Here is a 20714-nt window from a genome sequence, read left to right as displayed (position 1 = left end):
ATGTTACCAGTACCACTTGTATCTATGTGTATGCACTATCCTTACCTTAGAGGATCAGCAAGGACAACACAGCAGTATTGCATCAATGTGAGAGTCTAGGGATAGGCTATCCAACTAACTAAGTAAAGTGTTAAGAGAGTGAAATGTTGCTTTACAGATTTCAACACTTGATGCTGTCACCTTGATTCCAATGTCAGAAACCTGTATTTGCCTAACTTAATTGGTTTAAAGAGAGAAAACATTTTGACTAAAAGTTGACTAGAATGTAATTTTTTATCGACTAAAATAGACTAAAACGTTTTGAGTTTTTGTCGACTAAAACTATGAAGGATAGAAATTACTAAAATGGGACTAAAACTAATAACCATTTTTGTTTTAAGACTAAAACTAACTCAAAAATAGCTGCCAAAATTAACACTGCTCGCTACAGGGTGTACTTTGAGGGTTTGTGACTCTGCAGACCGTTTACATGCACGAAAACCTTGATAACACACAAGGGGACAGGTAATAACCAGAAAAGCATGACATGGGACATTTAAAGGAATATTTGTACGAAATAATCAGTGGATTAGGAAAACTCTTGGACTCCATGTCATTTGGCCCAGTTACTCCAAATCTATGCAGTATTTTATTGTAATACTTAAGTGAAGAAGCAACGCATCTTATATTTTATATGAATATTGTTATACAAATGTAGTAGTTTTATTTATTCAAACACACGCACACACACACACATCTCTCCTTTTCCTCTCTCAGTGTTGTCTGGTTAGCTAATGTCATCTGACCTAGTTAACTTTTCTGCCAGAGAAATTGAAATTCATTGAATTGAATTCATACACTAAATATAACATTAACAAACATGTGCGGTGTTCAATTCTTTAACATGTTCTGATTTGTGTCAAACATATAAAGTAACTCTTATAAAAAAAGTATTGAGCTCAAAGACATGATTGTACAAATGTGTTCTTTATATGTCAGTAATCTCGCAGACACCAGGGACCTCTCCCTGTATTAGGGACCAGGATTACTGCTTAATACAAAGCAATGACCTGATCCCATGTCCCCAAAGAGACTGATGGAGATTATAGGTATTTTTGACAGAAAGACTTCCTAAACTGGATCATAGGGAAAAAAGGCAGTATGTGAGATGTCATAGCAAATACATCAGTCAAAATCCACAACATATAGAGGTTTTATTCGACAAAATATTTATATTATTTGTTTTATGTTATACTTTTATTTTAAAAGGTCAGTGCTTTCAAAATCTTAACCTCTGATTTAATCAGTTTAGGCGTACAAACGGCTTTGTGGAATAAAAGTGTAATTTGAATGGTTTGATCCTCTAACAGGTTTTGTTTTTTTTAAGTCTAGAGGTACAAATAGTTACTGATGTAAACACAAGACATGAAAATGTAACAGTTCACTTTCTGGGACTGGTCTTCTCTGAAATTAAGTGCATCATTCATTTTTAGTAATGCATAAAAAATAACCGATTATTTTAAAGAAGTATTTTCACACAGCTATGAATGGGTGTAAGAATGGGTAATCAAAGCATTTTGCTCGATAATCCTCATTAGTTCCTTTTTTTAGATATATTTTTACATCATATAGTTATTTTAACCCAAAACATGACCGTTCTTTGACACTTTTCAAGCCTATCCAAGCATTAAACCAATAACAACATGTTTTAAAAAGCATAACCAGGCGTCACATCAGAAAACAGTACTAGTCTTTAAATCGGTTGCGAGTAACAGCACGAACAAATATTGCTTCCCCACAGCCCAGGGGTGTTTATTGGAAGGCATGGTATTTTGTTTTTAAAACCAAAGGAAGTCTCTGCCTTCTATGGTTTGCTTGTTCTGTCATTGACATTTAAATAGGCAAATAAGTTCTTCAAATTAAACAACACTACTCTTTACTATGTCATTGGTCAACATCCTTGTGAGCAATGGGTACAAGCACTTCCTGATCTGTCGCAAATATCAGCAGGATGTCAGGTTCCATTAGGTTCAGGCACATTAACAATACGCGGTTCGGTTAAAAATAACTTCTTTACCATGGTTTAAGGAACGGCCACAAAATGTTGACTGTCTGTATTCAACCCTAACGTTTCGTTGAGCCAACCCGTCCAATCACCCAATCCTCCTCCCACTGTAAATGTAATGGCTCTATAACTGCTTCAGACAAAATCACAATATTCCTACAGTTGCTTCAGGGCTTTGTCACTTGAATGTAAATCTGTTGTTTTTTGGGTATTTGCTGACAGGACTGATGGTTTCTTCGACGGAGAGTCTAGAATAGTTTTTATGTTACACAGTTCTGGCTACAAAGTCTTGTTAAAATGGGATGAGTGAAGCGTTCAGAAACTGTTGTTTTGAAAACCCATATGGAGAGGCATCAGAGCAATAGTTACTATACCTGTAAAGGCAACCGAACAACAAATATTTGCCAGTGAGGGATATGGTGTGAAGCTTTTCCAGACGCGTGGTGTTGACAGCAAATCAGGTCTTCTCTTTGAGTGCATTTAAGATGTTTATTTGGATTGCAGGATGATGACAGCAAAACAAGAGCCGGGTGTTTAACTGATAACTAAACAACTAACTGTGATAAAGAAATAAACTGAAATGAACTCAAAACAAACAGAAAATAAGCGAAAACACGCACAGTTGAAAAACTGTGTGGCTTCCCTCTGGTGATTCCCAATTCCTAATGCTGTCCACCTGTGTCCTCCCTAAATAGTAGGCTGTACCCTGAAATTGGCTGAGTCCCCACCTATGCCCAGGTCAATTCAATAGTATCACAGCACCTTCATATACAAATATTAAAATACATCAAATTGGCTGCAACACACCGGCTCCTAATTGTTACTGTATAATAACATAACAATTCAACAACATACAAAACATTGCAGCCAAATAGAATAGTCCATATCAGTATTCTCAATCCATAATGTTCATTGTTCATGTAGATAATCCAATAGGGTTGGTAACCACAATAATAGAAGTTGGGTTTCAGTCTTTATTCAGCTTCCAATAGAAGACAGATCTTCGTGATTGGTCGCTCCAGGATGTTGTACTTCGTCCGGACTTTAACCGACCGCACAAGTCCTTGTCTGTCGGGAAAGGTCTGCAGTACCTTGCCCAACAGCCAGGATCCGCGGGGGGCATTAGAGTCCGCTACGATGACAATGTCTCCTGTGACAAAGTTCCTCTTGTCCTTTGGCCACCGTTGTCTCTCTTGCAACAGTGGTACATACTCCTGAATCCATCTGTGCCAAAAGTGATTGGCAAGGAATTGAACTTGCCTCCATCGTCGTTTGGAGTAGGAGTCATGTTTGTCAAAAAGCCCGGGTGGTAGAGAAGGTTTGCCTTTTAACAAGAGAATGTGATTTGGAGTCAGGGGTTCGAGATCATTTGGATCCTCTGAGGTTTTTGTAATGGGATGGTCATTCAATATGGCTTCCACTTCGCACAGGAGTGTTTGTAGTCCATCATCCAAATGTTGCTGATGAAGAATAGAGTTCAGCACTTTCCTGACCATGCGAATGACTCTTTCCCATACTCCTCCATGATGGGATGCGGCTGGAGTGTTAAAACTCCATTTCACTCCAGAATGAAGCAGTGAGTTTTGAATTTTCTGATGGTTCAAATGAGATAGAGCTTCTCTCAGCTCACGTTCTGCTCCAACAAAGTTGGTTCCGTTGTCTGATTTGATGTGTGATACTTGGCCTCGCATGGAAATGAATCTGCGTATTGCATTTATGCAAGAACTGGTGTCCAATGAATAGGCCACTTCCAGATGGACTGCCCGACTGGCCATGCAGGTTTAGATAACTCCTTAGCGTTTGATGAGGCTGCGGCCTCTCTTCACTTCAAACGGCCCAAAATAGTCAATGCCCACATTTGTGAATGGTGGAAGATCAGATTGCAGTCTTTCTTTTGGCAAATCTGCCATCTTTTGTTCACCCAGCTTTCCCCTATATCGTCTGCAGACAACACAGGAAGAGAGGATCTTTCTAGCAGCAGCATTTGCTCTGGTGATCCAGTATTGTCGACGAAGTCTGGAAAGTAGGTGATTTCTTCCACAGTGTCCTAACTGTTCATGAAAGTGGCATAAGATTAGAGTGGCGATATGTTGGTCCTTAGCAAGAATGACTGGATGTTTTGTGTCTTCAGGCATTGCTCCTTTGCTAAGCCTACCTCCCACTCTCAAGATTCCTTGTTTCAGCACCGGATCAAGTTTATAAATGTGACTGCTTTTCTTCACTGCAGATGTTCCCTTTTTCAAAGCGGTGATTTCATCACTAAACTTGTCCATTTGGCAGTACTGAATGATGACACTTTCTGCCGCATCAATATCTTCAGGAAATAAGACGTGACCACCCATTGTGGCTCTGAATCTTTTCATGTCCTCTTCCTCTTTGTTCTTTTGTTGAGTTGGGTCAAGTCCACTGCTGGACAGAGAAGCTTGTATTTATTTTCTCTTTTGACTCAACAACTGCAACGTCTTTCTCAGCTGGAGAAACCACGCAACTGAGATCTTAAGCCTTTTCCACGAGGAGAAGTGGGTTATCAGTTGATTTACTGCATTCTGTGGGTCTTCATCAGAGATGTTATTTGTTGCATTTGGTGCATCATTAATGATGACAGTATTAACTGAAACTTCTCCTCTAACCTCTGGGTCATCACTGCTGATGGAAGTTGAATCCAAGATGTTAAGAGGCCATTCCTCTTCACTCTTGGAAATAAACTCTGGGCCATGGATCCATCTGCTGCAAGTGAGAAGGTGTTCAACTTTCACCCCACGAGAGGCCTCATCAGCTGGGTTCCGTTTTGTGTCAACGTACCTCCATTGTGAGATGTCTGTGGCTTCTCTTATAGCAGAGACCCTATTGGCAACAAAGGTGTGAAAGCGCTTTGTTTCGTTCCTGATGTACTTTAACACTGTTGTGCTGTCTGTCCAGAAGATTGAGTTTTCCAGCTCTAGTTGCAACTCTGCTTTCAGGAGTCTGTCAACTCTCGCTGCCAGCACAGCAGCTGTTAGTTCCATCCTTGGGATTGTCACATTCTTTAGGAGGAGCAACTCGTGCCTTTCCGAGAACGAAAGTTACATGGATCTTCTCATCATCACTCTGCAGCCTCAAGTATGAAACTGTGCCATAGCCGTTCTCGCTGGCGTCAGAGAAATTATGTAGTTGGGCACTTGTGAGCTGTCCAAATCCTTTGGGTTTAAAACATCTCGGCACACTGAAAGTGCTGAGTCTTCTTAGATCTTCTAGCCACCCCACCCACTGCAACTGGTAGTTTTGAGGAATGTGCTCATCCCAACTGTAGCTCATCTTACAGAGGTTTTGCAGCATTATCTTGACAGGTAAGGTGAAGGGTGCTAAAAATCCAATGGGGTCGTAGACCGAGCTCACCACCGACAGGATACCTCTTCTTGTGAATGGCCTTTCTTGGACTGCCATCTTGAACCTAAAGGTGTCAGTTTCTGCGCACCACTGCAGTCCCAGGGTTCTTTCGACAGGAAGGCTGTCTCTGTCGAAATCCAGTTCTTTCACTTCCTTGGCTCTTTTCTCCACATCAATGGCTTCCAACACTGACCTGCTGTTGCTGATCCATTTCAGCAGTTGGAATCCTCCCAACTGGCATAGAGCGGTCAGGTCTGTAACCAAAGACATGGCTTCTGCCTCTAAAGACAAGGATTTCAAGCAATCGTCCACATAAAAGTTCTGCTTGATGGTGTCTGTTACATGAACTGGGAAGTCTGCTTTGTGATCTTCAGCCGTTTTTTTAAGGGCAAAACTGGCACAGCTGGGCGATGATATTGCACCAAACAGATGAACAGTCATTCTGTGCTCAGTGAGCGGCTGTGTCAGATCACCTCTTGGCCACCATAGGAAGCGAAGAAAGTCTACATCCTGTTTTGCCACTTGGACTTGATGATACATAGCTTTTATGTCAGCCATAACTGCTATAGAGTTTAGGCGAAACCTTGTGAGAACTCCGAGCAAGGAATTTGTGAAGTCAGGTCCCTGGAGTAGTTTAGTGTTGAGTGACACCTTTGTAGCTTGCCGCACAGTCAAATACCACTCTCAGGGTTTTCTTTTTAGGATGGTACACCCCATGATGCGGGATGTACCACACCTTTCCTTCTTTTCCTTTCACCTGATGCTCTGGCACACTCTCTGCATAGCCGTTGTTTATGACATCAAGAAAGTTGGTGTATTCCTCTTTGAATATTGGATTTCTCTCCAATTTCCTTTTTAGGCAGAGGACCCTTTGCTCAGCAAGATGGCGGTTGTTGGGCATGACAACATTGTCCTCTTCTCTAAAAGGCAACTTCAAGCAGTAATGTCCGTTGTTGAGTTCAGCTGAAGTGTTGGCAATTTGCATGAACTTAAGATCTTCTATGGACATTTCTGGCTTGTCTTCTGCTGATTTCTCATTGAAGTCATGGTTGTACTGCTTCACCAGCAGTTCCTCTATGTGAGCAATGGATATGTGGTTGGCTGTGACTGTGGGGCAGCTACTCCCACTCTCATTGCCTCCTCTCAATGGTCCGTTGACAACCCATCCCAATAGGGTTCTAACAGCGTACGGTCCTTTACCCCTGCTGTTTATCACTTCCCATGGCTCCATTACTTCTGGAGAGTTAGTTCCAATTAACAGCTCCACATCAGCATCGATAGCAGGAATTTCCACAGAGTCCAAGTATGGCCAAGCATACAAGTCTTCCTGTTGTGGGATGTTATTACGAGTCACAGGCATCTTGCGTTGGGTGTACACATCAGGCAACTCAATATAGATGTTACCATTGAGTGCAGCTACCTCTAATTCTGAGATGACGTGACTGTTGACAAAGCTTTCTTTATTCATTGTTTTCATCAGGAATTTAGTGTTCCTTCCTCTCACCTTTAGCTTCCTCATCAGTTGCTCAGAGCAGAAAGTAGATGAGCTGCCGGGATCTAGAAATGCATAGGTCTTTAGAATTGTGCTGCCTTTCTTTGCCTTGATCTTTACAGGCACAATTGACAAGACGCAATCCTGTGCTCCGGCTCCTATATGGCCACATGTCTTGGGAGTAGTGGCTTGACTCATCCTTGTTGTTTCTTGCTGTGAGTCCTTTGACTTGATTTCTTTCCATTCCTTTGCATGGATATGGAGAATGCTAGGATGTTTCAGGTTACACAACTTACAAGACAGCCGACTGTGACAATCTTTACTCATGTGTCCAACTGATAGACATCCAAAACAAGCACCTTTCATTTTTAGGAAATCAATTTTATCCCGATGCTGCTTCTTTTCCATCTTGGGGCACACTGCCAATCTGTGGCCCTCTTCACACAGCAGACAAGGTCCCTTTGTTGACTTATCAGGTAATTATTTCTCCTTTTGAGTTTCAGAGTTAACAGCTGCCACAGATGTAGCGAAACTGCTTCCTTTCTCCTTTATGCGTCCCTGTGACACTTTATTTCCAACTTTGAATTTTGAGAATGAGACAACTGTGTCTTGAATGTCTCCATACAGTGGGTCAGATGCAATAGACACTTGTCTCTCAATAAAATTGACCAAGTCACTGAAACCTGCTTGACGATGGCGTCTCTCCTGATGTTCAAAAGCAATGTTTCTCCATTTTTCCCTCAGTTTGTATGGTAACTTCATGATTATAGCACGTATGTTTGATGGCATATTCATTTCTGACATGTAGCTTATGTCCTCCATAGCGTTACAGCAGACGCGTAGGAATAGTGAAAATGCTTGTAAGGCTTTGATGTCCTCTGACTTCAGTGGTGCCCATCCAAGTGCTTTTTCCATATATGCAGTGGCTATTTTTTGCTCATTTCCAAAGCGTTCTTCTAAAAGCATTCTTGCTCTTTGATACCCCCTGTCAGATGGCATGTGTTGACAGCTCTTGACCAGCTCTCTAGGTTGCCCTCGAGTGTACTGCTCCAGGTAGTATAAGCAGTCTACACTGCTAGCAGCTTTTCCTTCCACTCCATTTTCAAAAGCTCTGACAAATAAGTTGTACTCAAGAGGGTTTCCATCAAACACTGGTATGTCCCTTGGGGGTAATGATAATGAAGACTGCTGTTGCACTAGTAATGCTGTGATGTCGTTTTGCTTTTGCATGATGGTGAAAATATTGCCTTGGTCCGGTTCCTCCCTGTTTTGGTTTGATTGCTGTGATGGCTGTGCAGTTGGATATGACTGACGAGATCTTTGAGGCATTCTGCCTTGGTCCTCATCGACTTGGATACATTGCTGTTGTGTATATGCACTGGGACATGACTGCAAAGACCTTTGAGGCATGCTTGGGATGTGATTTGAAGCATACGTTTTTGATCTGGTTCCTTGTGAAATGGTTTATTTGCACCGTGCCCCTGTTCCACTTGGCATTGTAGCTGCAGTATTGAACTGGTTGTATGGATCCTGTAGCTGCTGAGACTGTAATGGCATTGCAGCTTTAGCAGCTCCTGTTGGTGGATTGTACTGGTTGTATGGATTTTGATGTGATTGAGTGGGTTTTGTAGTTTTACTGCCTCCTGTTGGTGGATGATTGTATTGACAGTTTGGCTCCAATAATTGTGCTTTCATTGACATAGCAGTTTTACTGCCTCCTGTTGGTGGATGATTGACGGTACAACTTGAAGTTTGTGGAACAAATGGCACAGCAGAGGGTTTGAGAGCAGACTTGTGTTTTGACACATATGAATTTGTTCCATTTGTGACTCCTATGTCAGACCCTCTGTTTCGGAGTACTGTGACTTTTGCTGTCTGCGCAGCAATCTGACTTTGCACTTCAAGCAATTCCCTTTTCTTCCTAATTTGAGCCTCTTGAGCTTCCAGCTCATGCTTTTCCTTGAGAGCAGCCTCCAAAGCCAGGAGCGCAGCCCTTTCAGCCTCTGCCTTGATACGTGCATAGCACGTTGTTGACCTTGAGGACCTTGAATGGCCAGAGCTTCCACCTGACACATTTGTTTTGTCACCAATGTTAGAAATACTGTCATTTGGCCCAATATTATCCAGCTCCTCATTTGCATGTAACACATCATTTTCATCATCCACAACCTGTATGCATTTCTCCCTGTTTGCATGTAACACATCATTTTCATCATCCACAACCTGTATGCATTTCTCCCTGTTTGCATGTAACACATCATTTTCATCATCCACAACCTGTATGCATTTCTCCCTGTTTGCATGGACCCATTTTTCCATTTTGTGTATTACTCCTTTAACATTGTGCATTTGATTTTGAAACCATTCCGTTTGTTTAAACATTTCATCCTCAGGCAACAAAGGTTTTAATGACTCATGCAACCTTGTAGTTTCCCCAGACAGTTTCCACAACATTTCATGTTTGATTTGCATGTCAGAAACATTTCCATCTGAAATCATCATTTGTTCCAATTCCTTTGCCATTTTACACAATTGCTTTATCCCAGAATTCCTATCCTTTTGCATAGATAATATCTTTGCTTCCGCTGCTTTATATGTGAGTTTAGCTGTCCTTGTACCAAGCCCATCCTCCTTTTCAGTTTGATTGACAGCAGCGTTCATTTCTGCGTTCATTTCCTGATTTTCCTCGTTACTCATGGCCATTATTTAGTAATCCACAGAGGCTTTGTTTAGAATTACTTTATGGGATTTGCCTGTATCCCGTTGCGTGAAGGCCACTCTCCTCCGCAACTTTTTATTCATTCATAAATACTCCTACCGTGACTTTGATGTTTGGTCCGTCCCCGTTCCTCTTGCGGGTGCATAACGTGGATTTAAGTCGGGAAAAGTCAATGAATACAGCGCTGTCCTCCTGTGTCCATCCGTCTTTGGAAGCAAGTTTTTCAACAACCGAACAACAAATATTTGCCAGTGAGGGATATGGTGTGAAGCTTTTCCAGACGCGTGGTGTTGACAGCAAATCAGGTCTTCTCTTTGAGTGCATTTAAGATGTTTATTTGGATTGCAGGATGATGACAGCAAAACAAGAGCCGGGTGTTTAACTGATAACTAAACAACTAACTGTGATAAAGAAATAAACTGAAATGAACTCAAAACAAACAGAAAATAAGCGAAAACACGCACGGTTGAAAAACTGTGTGGCTTCCCTCTGGTGATTCCCAATCCCTAATGCTGTGCACCTGTGTCCTCCCTAAATAGTAGGCTGTACCCTGAAATTGGCTGAGTCCCCACCTATGCCCAGGTCAATTCAGTAGTATCACAGCACCTTCATATACAAATATTAAAATACATCAAATTGGCTGCAACAATACCTTTGCAGGATGAAATGTAAAGTAGTCTTTCTTTCTCTCTCTTCTCTCTGGCCTGCCTGCAGCCTTGAGGGCTCATTCAAGGTGGTCAGGTGTGATCCATTAAAAGTTGCTCCAAGAGAAAAAACACAGCCCCCCTTGATGAAGTGAGCTCCTGTTTGGGTGACATAATAATGCTATGGAGGAAGAATGAAACAAGGAATGAAACAAGGAGAGCCATACATTCTTCAGAGAAACGTCTCACATCTCTCTGAACTGCACTTCAGTCACACCTGTATTGACTTGTTCACTCAGTAACTCTTGTTGAAATGTAACTCCGAGACACACTTTTAAAAAAAAAGCATTTGACCTATTAATCCTCTTGAGTATGGTACCTATTCTTACATACAGATGGAGGCGCCTACAGCTGTTGGATGTCCTATGTAGGTTAAAAGCCCATTACAACCCGAATACCTAAAGGCTTCACAACCCTCTGCAAATAGTACAGTGTACCTTCTCTTTGTTTTCTCAGTCCTGTGTAGTCATAAACACAAACATGTTATCCCAGGTGCATGCAAGAGATAATACATGTGATAACTTGCAGTGATATTTAAAAGTAAGACTGATCCATAATGTGTGCTGTACTTTAAAGTGATAGTTTGATACTTTTGGGAAATAGGGTTATTCTATCACTTGAAAAGAGTAGGTTGAGCCAGTTGAGCTTAGGGGGAAGAGCTAGCCCCGCTCTGTCCAAAGGCAACAGGAAACCAAAACACTTTGCAGTAGCTCTGAAGCTCAGAAGTGTGTTTTAATATTTCTTAGTTGGGAGTAATGTTAACTCTGTTGGTGTCCTGATAACTGACCAAGTTTATTACAGTGAGTCCCTGTAAAACTATACTTAGGTAATTGTACTCATTAAAGAAAAAAAGTATTTGTGTTAAACCATAAACTAACCAGAGCTTGCTTACATCATATTTAACGGACGGACATGAAAGTGATTTCATTTAAACCAACAACATATTTGCAGCTCAAAATAGAATCATAATTCCCTCGGCTCCATTAACACGTGTGAATCATTGATGCTGAATCCTAACACGCATTTTCATTTTCAGCACTAACAAGGAAGCCTCATTAAACAAAAATGAACAGATGTTAATCTGCAGAGAGTTCATCACAGGTCGTCCGTGTAAAAGCTTCTGTGTGTTCTCCCTGGTTGTGCCATTTTTCACAGGAACAACCTTTACAAATTATTCATGTTTGTTTCTTTCAGGGGAGAGGGGGGAAATAGAGTGCACAGCATCCATACAAGATGCACAGCTGATGGGTGCAAATGTGAATCCGTTACATAATCCCATTTCTACAGATTCAGAGAAATCCTGACCTCTGAAAGCTTTCTTTACCCGGTGGGGAAAGGCCTTGAATGGAATTGCCACAATGCAACAATAACCATCTTCACTGGTCAAGCTGGAGTGCTTTTCCAACAAAATGGGTGACCTATTTCAAATGGTTTAAGTTGTCTCTTAAATTGTCTCTTAAATGTGGGTTGGGTTTGCAATCCTGGCTCCAAGATGGTAGAATGAGCTCCCCATTGACATCAGGACAGCAGATAGCTTGCACATCTTCCGGCGCAGACTGAAAACTCATCTCTTTCGACTCCACTTCGAGCGATAGAACTATTAACAAAGCACTTATATACTAAAGGACTGGCTTATCTAAAGCCAGTTGAGTAGCACTTGAAATGTTTTGGCTCTATGAAACCTGATGTACTTATATCATTCTGTTTTCTTCAAGGTTGTGTCTTCCTGGTCGAATGTACTTATTGTAAGTCGCTTTGGATAAAAGCGTCAGCTAAATGCAATGTAATGTAATGTAAAAATGTGCTAATGGCCTTGTTTTATTTACCCAGATCGGAACCTGTCTGTTTGTTGTGCTGAGGTAAATGTGAAGCAGTCCTTCCGCTGAAATGAAATGTAACACTGAATTGTTGCAAGTTCACAAATGTGTTAATGCATTTTACAAAGCCTGTTGGGTAAACATCCTCCATGTGAACTAAGCTTTGCTATATCGGACAAAAGGAGGTTACTCATACATCACCTGTTTCTGCATGGTAAAATGGTGGATAATGGGGGATTTAAAAAAATACATAATTATGAAACAATTTTGTCTAGTTTATTTGTATTCACATGGATGTTTGTTAGGATGACCTGGAGTAAATGTACTTTGCTTCAATGCCTCTTATCTACTTCAGCAGGGATTGGATGTTCACATCTTCCTTCTTTGCATATTGTTCCTGCTCCCTGACCCCGCTCATTTCATTTATATCGGTATCTGCGTCAGTCTGTGGCTGTCTTTACTTTCTTCAGTGTCCATCACCTGCTCAGAGGTGGTTCCTCTGTGATATAACAGGGTCACCGTTGTGTTCCCCCTGTCCTCGCTGCCCCTGATCTTCACGGCATAGACTTCCTGGTTCATGTTCAGCGGGCTCTCCGGCTTCAGGTGTCCGGCCTCGTTGCTCGCCATCACCGTCTCCACCGCCGCGCTCATCGTGTAGCAGCAGCCGTGTCCGCGGAGGCGCAACAGGCGAAAAAAGGCGTCTCTAAAGTCCGCGTTAAATGCATAGATGACCGGGTTAAGGGACGAATTGCTCCAGCCGATCCACACGAAGACGTCGAAGGTTTTCTCACTGACGCAGTAAGGGCCCCGCAGCGCCACAGGCTCCTCTGGTCCGGGACAGAAGGGCAGAGCGCAGTTCAGGATAAAAAACGGTAACCAGCAGCAAACAAAAACCCCCATGATGATGCTCAGAGTTTTGAGGACTTTCGTCTCTTTTCTGATGGAGACTTTGAGCTCCCGGTGAGACCGATTAGGGGGCTGAGTTTTACGATGGTGATGTATAGGAGACTGATATGAGTTGACACCGACTTCAGTGCACCTGTGAGAACAAAGTTCGGGTACGTCCAAGTGACAACTCTGCGCGTGCTCCGCTGCACGCTCTAGGGAGGAAATAATCCGGATCTGCAGCTGGGCTATCCGGTAGATGCGCGTGTATGTGACAATCATGACAAACACGGGGATGTAGAAGCTGATGAGGGAGGAGGAGATGGCGTAAGTCCGGCTCAGGCTGGAGTCACATCTCCCATCAACACCCTTAGCGTTAAGTGCAAAAGCCTCCCCAGCCGGATCACCTATCTCCGTACGGTGCCAGTCCAGCTGCACAGGGACAAAGGAGATGATCACTGACACAGTCCAGGTCACTCCGATCATCACAGAGGCCAGCATCTTGTTCATGCGCCTCTCGTAAAGGAAAGGGCTGGAGATGGCCCAGTATCGGTCCACGCTAATGAGGCACAGGTTGAGGATGGAGGCCGTGGAGCACATGATATCGCAGGCCAGCCAGGGTTTACAGAACCCTCCAAACGGCCAGAAACCAGCCACCTCAGCCACTGCTTTCCACGGCATCACCAGCACGGCGACTAGGAGGTCCGATAGAGCCAGGGACACGATGAAGATGTTGGTTACCTTGGCGCGCAGGTGGCGGAAGCGATAAACGGCTGCGCACACCGTTAAATTGCCGAAAAGCGTCCAAATGATAAGCAGCGCCAGGAGGGAGCCGGTCAAAGCTCGGAGCGCCGGTAAACCCTCCCGGCTACCATCTCCTAATGTCAAGCCGGTTGTGTTATTCATTGCCTGGTCCCGTGTTCGGTCATATTTCAAACTTAAATACTATAAATCCACCCATGCTCGGTATTAACAGAAAAAAACAAAGAGTGTCAATTAGAGTGGAGAGCGCCCATCCTGCTCCAGCCAGTCTGCTCTTTGCTGCTGCTCCGAGCGCAGAGCAGATTTGCAGGGACCACAGGCATCACCAGCTCACTGCTGAGTGCACAGCAGAGACGCGCAGCGAGGAGAGAACTTTCACATGATCTTAACTTTCTTTGAGCGTCACTGTTTCATATTACCTCTATTTTTCCAAATGTTCCAAGTCACTTTCTCACTCAATAGTAGGTGCCATTAGTGGCTCTATTGTGATGTAGGACTGAGCACTGCAATGAAAGGCACATACAGTAAAAGCACAGGCACATACAAATATCCAAAAGAGAATTTAATTAAATATAATTCGATTTTTTTGAAGAGTGAAATAAAGGAATTAAATCACAAAAATACATATTATAAATAGAAAATGAATAAGACTAGAATGGGATAAACCAAGGTAGAGCAAATCCATCAGGTTCATAATGTGTTATGTGTATAGACTTATTTTTATTTCCTTGTATTAATTTCATTGGACCCACTTCCTGACCTTGTTTTTGTGGGTATAACAATGACATATAACCTGTTTTGCATTATAAACTGCTTGCCATACAGTTATTTGTATTTTTAACTTTCATACTTTTATATTTCTAAAAACAACTTTGTATTGACCTGTTTTCATTGATTAACCCATCCATCCGAAGGAACAGAAACAATTAAACATATTCAACACATAATACACAAAACATATACAATGACGTGCATGAGTCCTGTATATATTGCCATGGTGGGCCCTCAGCTGCTGACTCCATTGCTTTTAAGTCTGTATAATATTTGAGCATGTTACTCTGTCTCTGTTTTACAGGCATATAAGTATATTTACAAAAAATTTGAGGGACTTGTACATTACTTAAGTATTTCAATTGTTTTGCTACTTTGTACTTCCCCACTTAAATAAGACTTTAGTTTCACCTGGAGTAAATTCACAAGCAAAGAAGCAGCATATAATTTGAGTTTGGCGTCTAGGCTCAGGCCTCATTACTCCACAGTCAGATGTACATAGAACATTGAGTGATGATTAGATAACTATCCCCCAGAGCCTACAGGTGTAAACTGGGGTGGAAGCTGGGTTAGGCGAGCAGCAGCACGTGAAACATAGCAACATGAACGCAGCAGTAGCACGTGAACACAGCAGTGGCAGCAGCAGCATTAACGAGGCAGGTTAAGGAGAATGTGTTTGATTGGTTGTAAGAGGGACGATCGCGTCACGTGTTAATGTATCATTGGTTCTCGAGTTGACTGCCTGAACTAGCTTGCAGGCTTCGCTCCATTAATTCAAATTAGCTTGCCTTTGTCAGCTTTGATAACACCTAAATGCATCAAGAATTATGATCAAACATATAATGTATTATTCGGAATTGGGCCAATTTGCATAATTAGTACTTTTACTGTTGGTACTTTGAATACATTTTTTATGCCAATATGTTTTACTTTGACTTGAGTAACATTTTGAGAGCAGGACTTTTACTTTATTTGTATTCTGGCACTTCTAGTTTTACTTAAGTACAAGATATGAGTAAGGCAAGGCAAGGCAAGTTTATTTATATAGCACCTTTCAACACAAGGCAATTCAAGGTGCTTTACAAAAATGAAAGACATTCAGACAAAGGCATTTCAAAACAGTAATTTAAAAAAAAAGATAATAAAAGAAACATTAAAAAAAAAAACATGAATAAAAAGTACATGAATACAAAGTTACAGTGCAGTTTAAGACATGAATAGTTCACACAGAAATTCCACTTTACTGATGAACACAACGGCTCAGTTTCAATTAAAAGCAGCAACAAAAAGAAAAGTCTTCAGCCTGGATTTAAAAGTAGTCAGAGTTGCAGCGGACCTGCAGATTTCTGGGAGTTTGTTCCAGATATTTGGAGCATAATAACTGAACGCTGCTTTACCATGTTTAGTTCTGACTCTGGGGACAGTAAGCTGACCAGTCCCTGAAGACCTGAGAGATCTGGATGGTTCATAATTTAGCAGTAGATCAGAAATGTATTTTGGGCCTAAACCATTCAGTGCTTTATAAACCAGCAACAGTATTTTGAAATCTATTCTTTGACACACAGGAAGCCAGTGTAAAGACTTCAGAACAGGAGTGATGTGATCCACTTTCTTAGTGTTAGTGAGGACTCGAGCAGCAGCGTTCTGAATCAGCTGCAGCTTTCTAATAGATTTTTTAGTGAGACCTGTGAAGACACCATTGCAGTAGTCGAGTCTACTGAAGATAAAAGCATGGACACGTTTTCCAAATCCTGCTGTGACATTAGTCTTTTAATCCTATATATGTTCTTTAGGTGATAGTAGGCTGATTTAGTAACTGTTTTAATGTGATTGTTGAAACTCAGGTCAGAGTCCATGACTACACCTAGATTTCTGGCTTTATCTGTTGTTTTGAACATTGCACACTGAAGCTCAGCGCTAACTTTTATACGTTCTGCCTTGGCTCCAAAAACCATGACCTCAGTTTTGTCTTTGTTTAATTGGAGAAAGTTCTGACACATCCAGTCATTGATTTGTTCAATGCACTTACTCAGTGAAATGGTTATGTAAATGTGTGTGTCATCCGCATATGGTAACTCATTTTGTTGTTTTTTATTATCTGAGCCAGTGGTAGCATGTAGATGTTAAAGAGAAGAGGCCCCAAGATGGAGCCTTGAGGAACCCCACACATGTGATATTTGTCAACTCAGATTTGTATTTACCTATAGAAACAAAGTTGCTTCTGTCCTTTAAGTAGGATTCAAATCAATTTAGAACTGTTTCCGAAAGTCCCACCCGGTTTTCCAGTCGGTCTAGTAATATGTTGTGGTCAACAGTGTCAACAGAGTACTTCTCCCACCTCTGACAGTAGTCTACCACTGAAGAGAAGTCATGAAAATTGGAGGCAGAGCATTGACTAGGTGAGGTGTCTCATGTTGTCAGCGCCATCGTGTGGATCATAGACACAGAGGTGCTGAGTGACGCTTGCTCTCAGCCTCCTGATTGCCTCTTCAATGTACTTTTACAGAGAACAGATTAAATTAATCACATCTATTATGCTGTCCACCAGAGCAGGGAATAGGGGTATTTTAGATGGTTGGCATGTCTCTCAGTGGTGTATATATACTGAAATCCCCCTTTGTTCTCGCTCTCCTTGGAACTAAAGTTGTTGTGACAGCCTGATGTACCAATGTTCCCCTCAATGGGTTTAGCATCCAACGAGACAACAACCCCAAAGTCTTCAGAGACACGGTGCAGAACGAAGCGGGCGATCCACAGATGATCCCTCATTTCAATATCTGTTCCCAATACAGTTTGTTAATCATAATGTGTTTGGTTGTATTCAAAACAGTTAATACTTAATCATCACTAGTATCAGAGATTTTTTGTTTATAATGTTTAATTTTTGTGTAAATATAAAACCCCATTTCTTTAAACTTCTCCTGTGTCCTGTTGCCTTACTGCTTGGTCAAACGCATTTTTATGTGTAATGAAGAATCAGAGAAAATACTAACTTTCAACAAGCATTTGCCAGTGGGCCAGAAATGCTTGTCCACATTAAAAAGTGATGTGGCCTCCTATCTGCTGGAGGTGCAAATAAGCAAATATGTGGTCACAAGTTCCATATCAAATTAAAAGGTGATGATTTGTTTAACTGAAAACTTTTTTCAGATTTGAAGAAATATTGCACTTTACATTTCTAGTTTCAGTTTAAACAATCAATTACATTTTGATAACTTATTATAGGTTAAGCTTCCTAGCAACTGTAGAGTTATATTTGTATTTATTCATGTTAGCAAACTATGGATAAGCTTAAAATGGGAATAATTTGGGTAAAACTGTGAGCTGCATTTGGGGCCTGTTGACATGTGTTTTTGAGGACAAAGGAAGATGGGGGAAGGTGAAAGCATGTCCTGATTTGCATTCAACTTAGAACGAGCTACAGTGGTTGTGATGTTAAGAGAGGTCCCTTGGGTTTCTCTGGTGCTTATCAATAGTAGCAGTTAAGTGAATACTGTTCAAACAATACCTGTGTTTGTGTTTTATATTGATTTCTCTGTTTTATCCTTTCATAAATGTAAGGACTACAAATGGCTATAAACATTCTGGGCTGGTTGGAGTAAACAGGGTTTTATGGCTCTGTGGGGGAGGTGTAGGTATGCAGGCCTTGAGACCTTTTGTTGGAAAGTGAGCCTGTTTGGTTTCCTGCTGCGTTTCCTGCTGCGTTGCGTCTCCCAATGAGATGACCTGAAAAGATGACCAGCTGACCTAACACCAAACCCCTCCTTCTTACTCTGGTATATCTCCGGAGGATCCCTGGCGTTCGGCCTCTTCTTCACATGCTGCGCTCGGGTGAAAGTAGCTCTGCAGTATGCGGACTAGAGCAGGAGTAAGCCGGCATTACTCCTTAAGCATTGCAATATAACTGTAATATATCATGTTGTATTGTAATGATTGTATTGCATTGTCATATTGCCATTAAAGTAGATTATTGTTAACGGTTACTTTGTAGATATGGATTCCTTCCTGTATTATAACCAGCTTCATAGGAACGCGCGGAGATTTGAAAAGCGGATCAGATATCCCTTCAAATCCCCAACAAAATGGTGACCCCGACGTCTAGAGATAACGAAGCGGAGGAAGAATTCAGACGCTTTCAAACATCTCAGACAATCAGCAGGACTCTGCAACTTTGCAAATAAGGTAAGCAGACGATGAAAGTCGCCTGTCTGTAATTGGATACGCTAAAACTTTAGGATTGTCTGTAGGCGTTTCACAGTGTTTTTATAGTTTAAATGGAATATACAATGCATATTTTACTATGTTAGGAAAGTTATATACAAAACGTAAACGTGGATCGACAGGTAGACGAAAGTCCTGCGTGACGTAAAATAGAGCAGTTTGGCGCGGATCTGCAGGTGTTTATTCCTGAGTGGCGTAGAAATGGTGCAGTTTGTGTGAATGCGAGGTTTGAATCCTGCACGGCAAAACCTGAAAACTCGATAAATCAGATCGAGTCGCCGTTTAAAACTGGGGTTTAAATAACAGACCAATGCTAAAAGCTTAAAGCCAGAGGTCTGTTATATATTAAACCAAGGTAGAGCGTTTCCCTTTGTCTGGAAACTTCTGCTGCTGCCATCTAGTGGCTGAAAGGGGGTATCACACCCTTGAAACTTCTGCTGCTGCCATCTAGTGGCTGAAAGGGGGTATCACACCCTTGAAACTTCTGCTGCTGCCATCTAGTGGCTGAAAGGGGGTATCACACCCTTGAAACTTATGCGAGCTTAGAGTTTAATCATTACATTGCTGGCCGGTATTGAAGACGGGAAGCACGTTCCCAGTATATTAATTATAACTGATTTTGGTAAACTGGTACAAAACAATAAGGGATTGAACATTTTTTACAACGACAGCACCAGGAGATGAGTAAACTCAAGAATCTGTAGAGTGTAAATACATTGTGCAAAACACATTTTACACTCGAACTGTTTGCAAATGTAGACAATATAAATAAATGTTCAGAAAGAAGACATAGGCCTACACTTGATTCAAATGTCATTACTGTGATCCGATTGGTGTGCTCTGCAGGTTTACTATTGTTCGAAGTAACAGTGGGATTTAAAATGAGAGAAGATATGGAGATGTTCTTTCATAGTGTGTGGAATATGTGATGCTGGAAACATGTAAGTATTTCAGAGTTGTGTTGGGTAAATATGTAACAATGGATGAAACAATTTTTGGAGTTAGTTTTTGTAATATCATAAGTAGACATTAATTATGTTGTTTAGATGGCATTTAACAACTAAGACAGATAGTATGATTAGAAAGAGACAGAGTGGAAAGGGTTGGATTTATTTAACATCAGTGTGCTAGACTTCTTATAGGTAATGTGTACCGGGACCTGGACTCCCCCTCTGAGTTAGAAAGGCTTTGATCCCGACCCTCCAAGCAGACAACGAGACCTAACCCAACAGGAGACTCCTCCTTCTCCATCGTACAGACAGAGAACCAGAGCTGAACCAACAACAACAACAAGACTACATCAAGACTGCAGCCAGAACTATCTCCACCTGTGGCATCCAGAACCAAACCAGCATGCTGACATACAGAGAGATACTCTCATCGGTCCCTCAAACAGGACATGAAGTTCCAAACTGCGCCGCGAGATTTGGCACAATAGACATGAGAGCAGAATCCGCCCTCCATAAAAACAGCAGAGAGACTGTAAAGGAGGAGTGCAACAACAGTGGCATGATGGGGCTGCAGATGTGACTGGGCCAATGGCTGCCTACAAAAGTTACAGCGGATGGATTCAACAGCTGATGGACTGAAGAGAAGACAGAATCAGAGGAGTTGGCATGGTCGATTAGAAGTGAGGAGGCCGGGGTCACGGCTTGAGAAAACCAGGGGAGGAGGAAAGGAGAACGGGAATGAGTGAGTTACACATAAACACACTTATTCACGAAACGCACATTTAAATAACTTGAATTAACTTCATAAATACGTAAAGACAGAAAGATTTATTAATCATTTGGTAAATTAAAAATAGCAGTAAAGAGGAAACTATTAAAGTAAAATGATAATCATCCTAAAACACACTGACAGAGTAGAACCATATTCTTCAATATTTTCATCATGTTAACAATTCATTCTTTAAGACATTTTTATTCATGTG

At 41.6% G+C, this 20714-nt stretch overlaps 1 protein-coding gene across 1 annotated transcript; it reads right to left on the bottom strand.

Annotated features, from left to right (window-relative positions):
• Positions 1-12527: 12527 nt before the first annotated feature.
• On the bottom strand, positions 12528-13723 carry LOC117543428 (D(1B) dopamine receptor-like). The gene has a single exon (XM_034211727.1). It carries the CDS (start codon positions 13706-13708, stop codon positions 12566-12568), a length of 1143 nt encoding a protein of 380 aa, XP_034067618.1. The 5' UTR covers positions 13709-13723; the 3' UTR covers positions 12528-12565.
• Between the last annotated feature and the right edge of the window lie 6991 nt (positions 13724-20714).

Source organism: Gymnodraco acuticeps, unplaced genomic scaffold, assembly GCF_902827175.1.
Source record: "Gymnodraco acuticeps unplaced genomic scaffold, fGymAcu1.1, whole genome shotgun sequence".
NCBI lineage: Eukaryota > Metazoa > Chordata > Actinopteri > Perciformes > Bathydraconidae > Gymnodraco > Gymnodraco acuticeps.
This window is presented reverse-complemented; position numbering and strand designations above follow the sequence as displayed.

Excerpts from the sequence above, each read along its gene's own strand:
- LOC117543428 (XM_034211727.1), bottom strand. The coding sequence starts at position 13,708 with ATGCCGTGGAAAGCAGTGGCTGAGGTGGCTGGTTTCTGGCCGTTTGGA.